This window comes from Haematobia irritans, chromosome 5 (genome assembly GCF_050003625.1).
Source record: "Haematobia irritans isolate KBUSLIRL chromosome 5, ASM5000362v1, whole genome shotgun sequence".
NCBI classification, from domain to species: Eukaryota; Metazoa; Arthropoda; class Insecta; order Diptera; family Muscidae; genus Haematobia; species Haematobia irritans.
In genome coordinates this window covers 148,318,980-148,332,696 of record NC_134401.1, presented here as the reverse complement: position 1 = coordinate 148,332,696, position 13,717 = coordinate 148,318,980, and the positions used below count along the sequence as shown (strand labels likewise).

The 13,717-nt window shown below is 32.8% G+C and overlaps 2 protein-coding genes across 2 annotated transcripts; both read right to left on the bottom strand.

Moving 5' to 3' along the window:
* Nucleotides 1-2,639: 2,639 nt before the first annotated feature.
* On the bottom strand, nucleotides 2,640-3,349 carry LOC142237474 (uncharacterized). The gene is made up of 3 exons (XM_075308804.1): nucleotides 3,146-3,349; nucleotides 2,942-3,084; nucleotides 2,640-2,869 (listed from the first exon to the last, which is right to left on the bottom strand). Exons 1-3 carry the CDS (start codon nucleotides 3,306-3,308, stop codon nucleotides 2,774-2,776), a joined length of 402 nt encoding a protein of 133 aa, XP_075164919.1. The 5' UTR covers nucleotides 3,309-3,349; the 3' UTR covers nucleotides 2,640-2,773.
* An 8,415-nt stretch (nucleotides 3,350-11,764) lies between these two features.
* Nucleotides 11,765-12,732, bottom strand: LOC142239430 (uncharacterized). Its single transcript, XM_075311216.1, has 4 exons — nucleotides 12,505-12,732; nucleotides 12,278-12,414; nucleotides 12,058-12,208; nucleotides 11,765-11,977 (listed from the first exon to the last, which is right to left on the bottom strand). The coding sequence occupies exons 1-4, from the start codon at nucleotides 12,629-12,631 to the stop codon at nucleotides 11,868-11,870; spliced, it is 525 nt and encodes a 174-aa protein (XP_075167331.1). The 5' UTR covers nucleotides 12,632-12,732; the 3' UTR covers nucleotides 11,765-11,867.
* Between the last annotated feature and the right edge of the window lie 985 nt (nucleotides 12,733-13,717).

The following is a 13,717-nucleotide window of genomic DNA, read 5'->3' as shown; positions in this document are numbered from 1 at the left end:
GTATTGCAAATGGGCCATATCGGTCCACTTTTACGTATAGCCCCCATATAAAGGGACCCTCAGATTTGGCTTGCGAATTCTCTAAGAGAAGCAAATTTCATCCGATCCGGCTGAAATTTGGTACATGGTGTTGGTATATGGTCTCTAACACTCATGCAAAAATTGCTCCAGATCGGTCCATAATTATATATAGCCCCCATATAAACCGATCCCCAGATTTGGCTTGTGGAGCCTCTAACAGAAGCATATTTCATCTGATCCGGCTGAAATTTGGTACATGATGTTGGTATATGGTCTCCAACACCCATGCAAAAATTGGTCCACATCGGTCCATAATTATATATAGCCCCCATATAAACCGATCCCCAGATTTGGCTTGCAAAGCCTCAAAGAGGAGCAAATTTCATCCGATCTTGCTGAAATTTGGTACATGGTGTTGGTATATGGTCTCTAACAACCATGCAAAAATTGTTCCACATGGGTCTATAATTATATATAGCCCCCATATAAACCGATCCCCAGATTTGGCTTGCGGAGCCTCAAAGAGACGCAAATTTCATCCGATCCGGCTGAAATTTGGTACATGGTGTTTTGGGGTATGGTCTCTAACAACCATGCAAAAATTGGTCAACATCGGTCCATAAATATATATAGCCCCCATATAAACCGATCCCCAGATTTGGCTTGCGGAGCCTCAAAGAGAAGCAAATTTCATCCGATCCGGCTGAAATTTGGTACATGGTGTTGGTATATGGTCTCTAAGAACCATGCCAAAAGTGGTCCATATCGGTCCATAATTATATATAGCCCCCATATAAACCGATCCCCAGATTTGGCTTGCGGAGCCTCAAAAATTGGTCCACATGGGTCTATAATTATATATAGCCCCCATATAAACCGATCCCCAGATTTGGCTTGCGGAGCCTCAAAGAGAAGCAAATTTCATCCGATCCGGCTGAAATTTGGTACATGGTGTTGGTGTATGGTCTCTAAGAACCATGCCAAAAGTGGTCCATATCGGTCCATAATTATATATAGCCCCCATATAAACCGATCCCCAGATTTGGCTTGCGGAACCTCAAAGAGAAGCAAATTTCATCCGATCCGGCTGAAATTTGGTACATGGTGTTGGTATATGGTCTCTAAGAACCATGCCAAAAGTGGTCCATATCGGTCCATAATTATATATAGCCCCCATATAAACCGATCCCCAGATTTGGCTTCTCAATGAGAAGCAAATTTCATCCGATCCGGCTGAAATTTGGTACATGGTGTTGGTATATGGTCTCTAACAACCATGCAAAAATTGGTCCACATCGGTCCACAATTATATATAGCCCCCCTATATAGAATCCGTTCTCCAGATTTGACCTCCGGAGCTTCTAGGAGGAGCGAAATTCATCCGATCCGGTTCAAATGTGGAACGTGGTGTTAGTATATGGCCGCTGACAACCATACCAAAATTGGTCCTTATCGGTCTATAGTTATATATAGCCGATCTCCAATCACACAAAAATTGGTGCATATCGGTTCATAATCATGGTTGCCACTCGAGACAAAAATAATCTACCGAAATTTTATTTCTATAGAAAATTTTGTCAAAAGTTTATTTCTATATACAATTTTGTCAAAATTTTATTTCTATAGAAAATTTTTGTTAAAATTTTATTTCTATAGAAAATTTTTGTTAAAATTTTATTTCTATAGAAAATTTTATCAAAATTTTATTTCTATAGAAGATTTTGTCAAAATTTTATTTCTATAGAAAATTTTGTTAAAATTTTATTTCTATAGAAAATTTTGTTAAAATTTTATTTCTATAGAAAATTTTTGGTTAAAATTTTATTTCTATAGAAAATTTTTTTAAAATTTTATTTCTATAGAAAATTTTATCAAAATTTTATTTCTATAGAAGATTTTGTCAAAATTTTATTTCTATAGAAAATTTTGTTAAAATTTTATTTCTATAAAAAATTTTGTTAAAATTTTATTTCTGTAGACAATTTTGTCAAAATTTTATTTCTAAAAAACATTTTGTTAAAAATTTATTGCTATAAAAATTTTTTTGAAAATTTTATTTCTATAGAAAATTTTGTTAAAATTTTATTTCTATAGAAAATTTTGTCAAAATTGTATGTCTATAGAAAATTTTGTCAAACTGAATTATATACGTATTTGATCGATCTTTTTTTATTTAATATATACCACGTATGGATTTACATACAATTTAGAAGAAGGTGTTACGAGGTTTTAAGATACCTTGCCATCGACAAGCGTTACCGCAACGTAAGTAATTCGATTGTGGATGGCAGTGTTTAGAAGATGTTTCTACGCAATCCATGGTGGAGGATACATAAGCTTCGGCCTGGCCGAACTTACGGCCGTATATACTTGTTTCCTTTAGTTTCGAAGACACTTTTTTTTGGGTGTAGGTAAAGCGTGTACCCCTCTAAACTGCTAATTCAAGGATTAGTTTACACAGACAAAATTATTCAAGAAGTTTTCTTTCTTAAAAAAATCACTGAGAAAAATGGGTATACTATCACAAATATCCGACAAAAATATATTTAATTATATTTTTTTTTTCGTTTGTAAGAAAATGTGCCAATTTTCTTGTCATTTTCATTTTAATTACATTGCCAATTTTGATTTTTATGACACTTTTTGAGCCACTTTTTTAGATATTCTCAATAGTTACGCTGCTTTTATGTACACGAATCTATTAAATCGGCATGTTGCTTTATTACACCGGCTTGCTTGTTTCTATTTGAGGTCATCTCGATAACAACGCGTAAACATTATAGCCTATGAATATAGCCATAATAAGCATATGTCCAAATATTCCAGGTGTCATAATTTTATGCCATTTCTATTAATATTGAGAAAACTTAGATTAATAATCTGATTTTTGGGCAAAAAACAAATCTTCATTTGATCTTACCAACTGATAAAAGCCAATTATCAATAATATCGATGTACTTGCAAATTGGATCACAGCAATTGATACTGTGTATTTTGTATTTTCGTCCCATTTATATAAGAAGCTCTTGAAGATTTCCTGGTATGTTTTGCGGTTTGTAGGACCTAGAAAATTATATGTTAATAGGGTTTTAATATGTCTCTTAAGAAATATTTTCCCGCTTACACCAAACAAGTTCATCATACGATTGTACAGTTGTAGCTTCTTTGAATTCTGAGTTATCCTCTGCCGGGTAATCCATTTCTTCGCTAGAAAAAGCCCATGAATTTCTTACTGTCAGAGCTATCCATAATAGTAGCACAAAGACCAATGTTCTTCCTCGAAACATTTTTAGCTTTCTCGTTTCCAAAATACTTGGAGCGAAAATGATGCTTTCGCTTTGATTTGTGTGAAGAATAAAATTCTTTTATGTTAATGTTAGTAAGTTGGCATATTTCAAATATTGAGTAGTGTTATCAAATTAGAAGGCTATCAAGAATGATCTATCACATATTTGGCCTTTGCAAGATTGATTTTGTATATTTTTCGAATAAAACCAAAATTTTCTATTCCCAGACGAAAGAAAGTTAAAATGCATTTATCACCTAAAATTGACCACTACTGTGGTACAGGGTATAATAAGTTTGTGCATTTGTATGTAACGCCAAGAAGGATAAGTCTGAGATCCATCGTTTAGTATACCGATCGCCTTAGAATTAAATTCTGAGTCGATTTAGCGATGTCCGTCCGTCTGTCTGTCAGTATATGTAAATTTGTGTGCAAAGTACAGGTCGCAGTTTAAGTCCGATCGTCCTAAAATTTGGCACAGACTTGGATTTTGGCTCAAAGACAATCGCTATTGATTTTGAAAAAAATCGGTTCAGATTTGGATATAGCTGTCATATATATTTATCACCGATCTGGTCATAGTTGACGTATTTATCAACTCATTATACCCTTCACCACTACTGTGGTACAGGGTATAATAAGTTTGTGCATTTGTATGTAACGCCAAGAAGGAAAAGTCTGAGACCCATCGTTTAGTATACCGATCGTCTTAGAATTAAACTCTGAGTCGATTTAGCGATGTCCGTCTGTCTGTCTGTATATGTAATTTTGTGTGCAAACACACAAAAAAAAATTTTCTGATTCAATCACCAAATTAATTGATCCAATTAATTTTTTAATTGAAATGTCTTCAATCACGAAAATGATAGTATCAATCATAGTTTTAATTGGGCATAGAAAAAATGCTTGATTAAAAAATTAATTGATTTTCAAATTAATTTCAATTAATTTTTTAATTGATTCAATTAAAAATTTCATTGATGTTGATTGCAAAACTCAATTAATTTATTAATTAAAAAAGGTAACTATTTTTAATTACTTTCTGAATTGGCTTAGAGTTTTTATTTGGATTAACAAATGGTTGTTTGAAATACATTTTTAATTAAAAATTAAAAAAAAAAAAATCAGCATTTTTTTAACTGAATTAGTCTTCCGAATTTGATTAAAAAGTTAATTGTATCAATTAATTTTTTAATTAAAAATTTAAAAATTTTCAATCATTGACTTAATAAACTTAATGCTTCTGTCATGATTAAAAAGTATTGTATCAATTAATTTATTAATTGAAAAAATTTTCAACTTCAATTAACTTTTTAATTGGAAATATTTTGGTGATATTTTTTTCTGTGAAGTATAGGTCGCAGTTTAAGTCCGATCGTCCTAAAATTTGGCAAAGAGTTTTAATTTGGCTCAAAGACAATCGCTATTGGTTTTGAAAAAAATCGGTTCAGATTTAGATATAGCTGTCATATATATATCTATATATATAAAATTCAAATTATGTTTGTTTATTTGTTTGTTTGTTTGTTTATTTGTATGTTCCGGGTTGGCGCGAAAACGGCTGAACTGATTTACTTGAAACTTTCAGAGATCGTGGGGTGCACTCATGTGCTGAAAATAGGGTACCTCATATTTTGACATATGGTCGCGGAGAGGAACCTCCCCTTTGTCCGACTTGTTGAAAATTAGACCAAAGTTGAGTTGGCCACAAAAGCCAGAGTTTTGTCCTGATTTGCTTCAAATTTTGCACAATCAGTGCGTTTAATAGTATAGTTAAGTGTGCCAAATTTGATTAAAATCAGTTCCGATTTAGATATAGCTCCCATATACATATATCTTTCGTCCGATTTGGACTTATATGGCCCTAGAAGCCAGAGTTATTCCCTAATTTGCTTCAAATTTTGCACAAGGAGTACGTTTAATAGCATTGTTTATTGTGCCAAATTTAGTTGAAATCGGTTCAGACTGCGATATAGCTCCCATATATATCTTTCGCCCGATATGGGCTTATATGGCCCCAGAAGCCAGAGTTTTACCTTAATTCGCTTGAAATGTTGCTCTAGGAATACAGTTAGTAGTGTAGTCAAGTGTGGTAAATTCTATTGAAATCGGTTCAGATTTAGATATAGCTCCCAAAAAAGTTTTACTCTAATTTACGTGAAATTTTGCGGAGAGAGTAGAATTAATATAGTAACTACACTGTTAGAAAAATATGTTTTTCATATGTTCCGATATAAACATAATGTGTTTCAGACACAATTTTAAAACACAATATATTTAAGTGCAAACCTGTAATGTTCCTAAACTAACACAAAATGTTTGGGACATCTATGTTAATATGTTAGAATATATTATGTTTGGGGCATGAATGTTTCATAAAAATCATATGTGTGAATGCAAACATATATAAATTTACAAATTTCGGCTAAACATGCATATGTTGTGATATTTTATTCAAAGCGACAGAGAGAGTATAGAGAAAGAAATAGAGATGGAAACCGGGAGAGTTGACGAAAGATATCAACATAACACAGCGAAAGAATAAAAAGAGAACAATTTCTGTGAAACCGCTTGTATGTTGTTTCGGAAAACTGTTTTATGATAAGGCTAAACATTTGATATGCTTAAGTCTAAATATTATTTAATTTGAATAAAGAGAATAGACATTCGGAACCATTTGAAAAACAAGTATATACGGCCGTAAGTTCGGCCAGGCCGAATCTTATGTACCCTCCACCATGGATTGCGTAGAAACTTCTACGAAAGACTGTCATCCACAAATTTCAACTCACATGCACCCTCAAAAAAAAATCGCTTCTCTAACATATGTTCCAAACATATTTTGCAGGAAGCACATATATTATTGGATACTGCCGAAACACTAATATGTTCGTTTTATGTGAGCATATTATATGTTTGGAAGCATTTTGAGTCCAAAAATAGTATATGCTTGGAAGAATTCCCCAAAGAAGATTGTGCTCATTCCCTCACATAATTTTCACTTCCACGAAATTTTTAAGTTCTTCGCATCTTTTTCTGTAATACAAATATGCTGTTTTTTTCAAATGTCTATTCTCTTGGTTCCGAATATTCATTCTAATATTCAAATGAAATAATATTTAGACTTAAGCACGTTAAATGTTTGGCCTTATCATGAAACAGTTTTCTGAAACAACATACAAGCGGTTTCACAGAAATTGTTCTCATTTCATTCTCTCGTTGTGTTATGTTGATATCTTTTTATTCAACCCTCACCCTCCCGGTTTCCATCTCTATTTCTTTCTCTATACTAACTCTCTCTATGTCGCTCTCTGAATAAAGTATCCCTACCTATATATGTTTACTCGAAATTTGTAAATTTATATATGTTTACATTCACACTTATTATTTTTATGAAATATTCATGCCCCAAACATTATATATTCTAACATATTAACATGTGTCCCAAACATTTTGTGTTAGTTTAGGAACATTACATTTTTATACTTAAATGTATTGTGTTTAAAAATTGTGCCCGAAACACATTTTGTTTATATCGGAACATATGAAAAACATATATTTCTAACAGTGTGGTTGTTAAGTATCATATATTACCACCACGAACCAAATTTCAACCAGATCGGATGAATTTTGCTTCTCCAAAAGGCTCCGGAGGTCAAATCTGGTGATCGGTTTATATGGGGGCTATATATAATTATGGACCGATATGGACCAATTTTTGCATGGTTGTTAAAGACCATATACTAACACCATGTACCAAATTTCAGCCGGATCCGATGAAATTTGCTTTTCTTAGAGGCTCCGCAAGCCAAATCGGGGGATCGGTTTATATGGGGGATATATATAATTATGGACCGATATGGACCAATTTTTGTATAGTTGTTAGAGACCATATACTAACACCATACACCAAATTTGAGCCGGATCGGATGAAAATTGTTTCTCTTAGAGGCTCCAGAGGTCAAATCTGGGGATCGGTTTATATGGGGGCTATATATAATTATGGACCGATGGGGACCAATCTTTGCAGGTTTGTTAGAGACCATGTACTAAATTTCAGCCGGATCGGATGAAATTTGCTTCTCTTAGAGGCCTCGCAAGCCAAATTTGGGGGTCCGTTTATATGGGGGCTATACGTAAAAATGGACCGATATGGCCCATTTGCAATACCATCCGACCTACATCAATAACAACTACTTTTGCCAAGTTTCTAGTCGATAGCTTGTTTCGTTCGGAAGTTAGCGTGATTTCAACAGACGGACGGACGGACATGCTCAGATCGACTCAGAATTTCACCACGACCCAGTATATATATACTTTATTGGGTCTTAGAGCAATATTTCGATGTGTTACAAACGGAATGACAAAGTTAATATACCCCCCCCCCCCCCCCCCCATCCTACGGTGGAGGGTATAACAAACAGCATATGTTTTCGCCTTGAGAGCAGCATTTTATGTATGTGTGGACATGTGTTTTGTTTATCATTTTGGCATTATGGGCACAATTTTTTTCTTGGTTCGTTAAAATAAATCAGGGGTATTCATAAAAATAACGAAAGGGCACTATACTCTTTTTAGAGTTGGCACAGTAAAATGAAATAAGGAGGAAATAGTGAAAAATTACACAGTAAAATTTATAAAAACAAAGTTTAGTTCCTCTTTATTAAGAAAAAAAATAATTATTATTCCTCTTATTAAAAAAAAATAATTTAAAAAGTTTTTTTTTCTTTAAAATGAATTATTAAAGGCATTTTAGAGCGATGGTGTTAAATGCTAGTAAAAAACTGTTCACGCCTAACTAAATTTATGTTTATATTATAAATCTATTTATGTATGTTTATAGTCGACTCCACTTTCTTCTTTTGTTAGAGTATTTGAATTCCTTCCAAATTTTAAAGTTTTGTACTAAAACAGTTTTTTGTTACAAAATTTTTATTTTTGCAATAAAAAATATTTTATCCAAAAATCAGTCAATTTCGTTTATATCAAGCACTGTTACTGACTATAAATCTTTAATAACCCGTATTTCGAAGTTTCATTATAAAAATTTAATACAGTATAAATATAAATGTGTAAATTAAAAAAAAAAGTGTGTTCGGTCGGAGCATGGATTGAACCCACGACCCTTTGCATGCAAGGCAGACATACTAACCACTGCTCCACGTGGCAAACAAATGTATGTTTCTGTTAAACAATGTTATGTTTGCATGGGCTCGTGGGCGCTGCAAACTATGCTATTTAAATGTAACTTATAACGATAATTATCTACTGGTGACTATAACAGCTACGTAGTCCAGTGGATAGTGTGTTGGCTTACAAACTGTATAGTCCTCGGTTCGATTCTCCGTGCAGGCGAAAGGTAAAATTTAAAAAATTTATAAAATTACGAGTATGTTAGGCAATTAGCACAATCGTCTTTGGGAAAAATTCTTCCAAGCATATACTATTTTTGGGCTCAAAAAGCTTCCAAACATATAATATGTTCACATAAAACAAACATATTAATGTTTCGGCAGTATCCAATAATATATGTGCTTCCTGCAAAATATGTTTGGAACATATGTTAAAGAAGCGATGTTTTTTTGAGGGTGTATGCATGTGAAATTTTATTGAAATCGGTTCAGATTTCGATATAGCTTCCATATATATGTTTTTCCGATTTAGGCCCAAATGGCAAAATGCCCACATTTTCCTTATAAAATCGCCACTGCTTAGTCGAAAAGTTGTAAAAATGACTCTAATTTTGCTAAACTTCTAATACACATATACCGAGCGATAAATCATAAATAAACTTTTGCGAAGTTTCCTTAAAATTGGTTCAGATTTAAATGTTTCACATATTTTTTTAGTAACATTGTACTTCATCCCAGGGCATAAGCCGATTTAAATTTTAGTTCAAGAGATTTTGTAGAAGTACAAAAAATTGTCTCCAAAACGGTTAAGATATAAATATTTGTATATGAGAATATAAACCTTCATGAAGGAGTTAAGATGGTAACACAGATTTTGGTCTACAAAGTGGTGAAGTGTATAATATAGTCGGCCCCGCCCGACTTTGGACTTTACTTACATGTTTAATCTACAAAATTGAAAAAAAGATTTCCCCGAAATTTAGATTTTTTGGGGGTGGTCATGAATTTACCTCTTTTGGCTCTAGGACGCTTATTAGGGAGATATGGCCAAAAAAAGTTTTTCATTAAAAAGTTTGGATTTTTTGTAGAAGTTTCATTGAAATTAAGATTTCATCGAAATTAAGATTTTTGGGGTCATTTAGCGTTCCAGGACGTATATTTAAAGAGATGTTGACAAAATAAATATTTTATATAAAAATTTGGATTTTTTGTAGGAGTTTCATCGAAATTTAGATCATTGGGTGTGGTCACGAATTAACCTCGTTTTGGTTGTAGCACGCTTATGAAGATCGCCAAAATAAGTTTTTCATATAAAAATTTGGATTTTTTGTACGAATTTTCATCGAAATTTTAATTTTTTGGGAATAGTCACCAGTTCATCTTATTTTCGATCTAAGGCGCATATTTAAGGAGTCATGGTCAAAATAAGTTTTTCATATAAAAATTTCGATTTTTTGATGATTTTCAACGAAATTTTATTTTTTTTTGGTGGTGGTGGCCACGAATTAACCTCTTCCTGTAGGATGCAAATTTGAATTTTTTGAGGATTTGCATTAAATTTTTTTTTGTGGTCACGAATTAAGCTCCTTTTGGCGCTAGGAAGTATTTCAATATAAACATTTGGAATTTTTGAGGATTTCCATCGAAATTTTGATTTCTTGGGAGTGGTCGTGAATTAACCTCCTTTAGCGCTCCAGGGCGTATATTTAAAGAGATGTTGAAAAAATAAATTTTTCATATAAAAATTTGGATTTTTTGTAGGATTTTCATCGAAATTTTATTTTTTTTTTTTGGAAATAGTCACCAGTTCATCATATTTTCGCTCTACGGCGCATATTTAAGGAATTATGGCCAAAAGTAAGTTTTTCATATAAAAATTTGGATATTTTTTGAAGATTTTCGTCAAAACTTAGATATTTGGGGGTCTATAACGCATATTTAAGGAGATATGGCCAAAATAATTTTTATACCCTCCACAATAGGATGGGGGGTATATTAACTTTGTCATTCCGTTTGTAACACATCGAAATATTGCTCTAAGACCCCATAAAGTATATATTCTGGGTCGTGGTGACATTATGAGACGATCTAAGCATGTTCGTCCGTCCGTCTGTCTGTTGAAATCACGCTAACTTCCAAACGAAACAAGCTATCGAATTGAAAGTAGTTGTTATTGATGTAGGTCGCATGGTATTGCAAATGGGCCATATCGGTCCTTTTACGTATAGCCCCCATATAAACGGACCCCCAAATTTGGCTTGCGAGGCCTCTAAGAGAAGCAAATTTCATCCGATCTGGCTGAAATTTGGTACATGGTGTTAGTATATGGTCCCTAACAACAATACAAAAATTGGTCCACATCGGTCCCCATATAAACCGATCACCAGATTTGACCTCCGGAGCCTCTTGGAAGAGCAAAATTCATCTGATTCAGTTGAAATTGTGTACATGGTGTTAATATATGGCCTCAAACACCAAGGCAAAAATTGGTCGAAATCGGTCCATAATTATATATAGCCCCCATATAAACCGATTCCAAGATTTGACCTTCGGAGCCCCTTGGAAGATCAAAATTCATCCGAATCGGTTGAAATTTGGTATGTGATGTTAGTATCTGGTATCCAATAACCATGCAGGAATTGTTTCATATCAGTCCATAATTATATATAGTCCCCACATAAACCGATCCCCAGATTTGACTTCCGGTGCCTTTTGGAGAAGCAAAATTCATCCGATCTGGTTGAAATTTGGTAAGTGGTGGTAGTATATGATATTTAACAACCATACCAAAAGTGGTCCATATCAGTCCTCAATCATATATAGTCCCCATATAAACCGATCCCGAGATTTGGTTTTGGAGCCTCTTGAAGGAGCAAATTTCATCCGAGTCAGTTGAAATTTGGTACATTGTGCTAGTATATGGCCGTTAACAACCATGTCTAACTAGGTCCATATCGGTCTATACTTAGATATAGCCCTCCGATAAATCGATCCCCAATCACACAAAAATTGGTCCATATCAAGTTCATAATTGTATATAGGCCCCATATAAGCGACCCCCATATTCTGGCTCTCTATGTTACGTACCGTGCAAAAGTCCATATCGATTCGTAATTATTTGTAGACTTATCTATACATACCTTTTTGGTATTATATATACCACGTATGGATTAACTCAAAGTTTAAAAAACGATGTTAAAAAGTTTTAAGATACCACTACCCAAGTAATTCGATTGTGGATTACAGTCTTTCGTGGTGGTGGTGGAGGGTACATAAGATTCGACTTGGCCGAACTTATGGCCTTATAGACTTGTTATTATTATAATTTTCGAGAAAGATATAAAGAAATTATTAATCACGGATTTTTTTTTTGCAGATTCCATTAGAGTGATTTATAATTAAATGATAAATTATTTAAATGGCTTAAGTCATATTTCAGTTGATGGCATAAGATATCCTCTATATGTTGGTATTTGTTCGCATTTCTTAATACATTTAAAAGATTTATAGATCGGATAGATTACATACCAGCAGGTAACTATGGGGAGAAAAGAAAATAATTAAATTGAATATTTAAAAAAAAAATAATAAAAAAAAACAAAAAAAATATGCGCTTACACAAAAACATGGCAAAATTTATTTCATTATAGGTAAACCATTCCCCCTCTGTTATATGCTCTATTATAGACGCTGGTACTTTGCATATAGTTACAATAGTTAAACCTATAATATTGACATAAATCCAAGGGGCCATAAGTGTACGATTTTTCTAGAAAATATAGGAAAATTTAAATTTATAATAATATAGAAAAAAATATTTTTATTGCTCATCGCCCACCTGTTTAATACCCACTGCCAAGAGAATCACCAAAATCAGTTGCAGCATTTGCCTCGACAAATGACCAATTAATTCATTTTTGGTCTGATCAGATATAAATTCGAAAATTTTCTCTAATTTATTTTGCTGTGACCAGCCTAAAATTTAAAAAAAAGAAAATAAAATTAAACTTTTTTTTAAATAAGAAATTTAAAAAGAAGGGAAATTAATTAAATTCATGCACTTACATTCTCCAACAAATGTCTCCTTAGGTAAGGCATCATTAAAAATTCCATAGAGAAGAAATAATGTGGCTGTCAAGCCTATAATTACATAAAATATTCCAACTATAAAGGATGGCGTCCGAGAATTCATTTTCGATCAAGTGATTTTGGCTTCAGTATTATGGCTTTCGTTTCCTAAGCATTGGTTGGAAGAACTAAAAGTTATCAGCTAAGAGAATTTCTAAGAAATTTTACCGAAAGAAAAAAATCGTAATACGACGAGCGGCAAACCTAAATATGAATTTGCCCATAAATAAAGGTCAAGTTCCTTCTTATCATCCACATTAAGTGCAAATATACACAATGTTGTGAAATTTTTAGAATTTGATATTTGTTGACATAGAAATAATGGTACACCATGGAATGGACTACACTCACAAAAAAGTTTACTTGGATCCAAAAATTTTGAACTTCCTTTAATGAATTTGGTATTGATTCCGAGCCAAAGATGCGGCTTCTTTAAAATAAAGACATTTTTTATGGACCTCCCTGGCTTTAAATCTAGGATCGATAAAATTAAAATTGTATACAGATCTCATTCATCGAATTTTTATTCTGTGTTTGCGATATATTAATAAAGGTATTAATTTACAAACAAATTCCAGTTTCAAAATCCAAATTATTCGAAGTACTTCAAAGTAAAAACTGTTTTCTTAATGCTTAAAAATAAAACATTAAAACCAAAGATGCAAATCCTTAAAATAAGTCTTAGCCTATATTTGAAGCATTTTTATTTTAAATTTGAAAATTCAATATGTCAGTTGAGTTAAAGACGATTTCTTTAAATTAAAAATGTTTTTCTTTATTTTAAAGAACATTTGCCTTAATTCAAAGATATACAACTTCAACAGAGGGACGCACAATTTCAAGATTTGTGTCCTAAATTTAATGAAAAAATTTTTGAAACAAGGATTATAAACTTTCTTTTAATTCCCAGCAAAAAAAAATTGGAAGTTGTTCCACAAACATTTCTTTTAAAGCCCATCCCAGAATCCCCCATCGAGTTTTCTCAACTTCCGATGCAGTCTTTTTGGACAAGTCCACAAACATTTCTTCTAAAGCGCATCGTGGGATCCCCCAATAATTTTTTTCCACTTCCGATGCAGTCCTTTTGGACAAGTGCACAAACATTTCTTCTAAAGCGCATCTTGGGATCCCCCAATGAGTTTTTTCTACT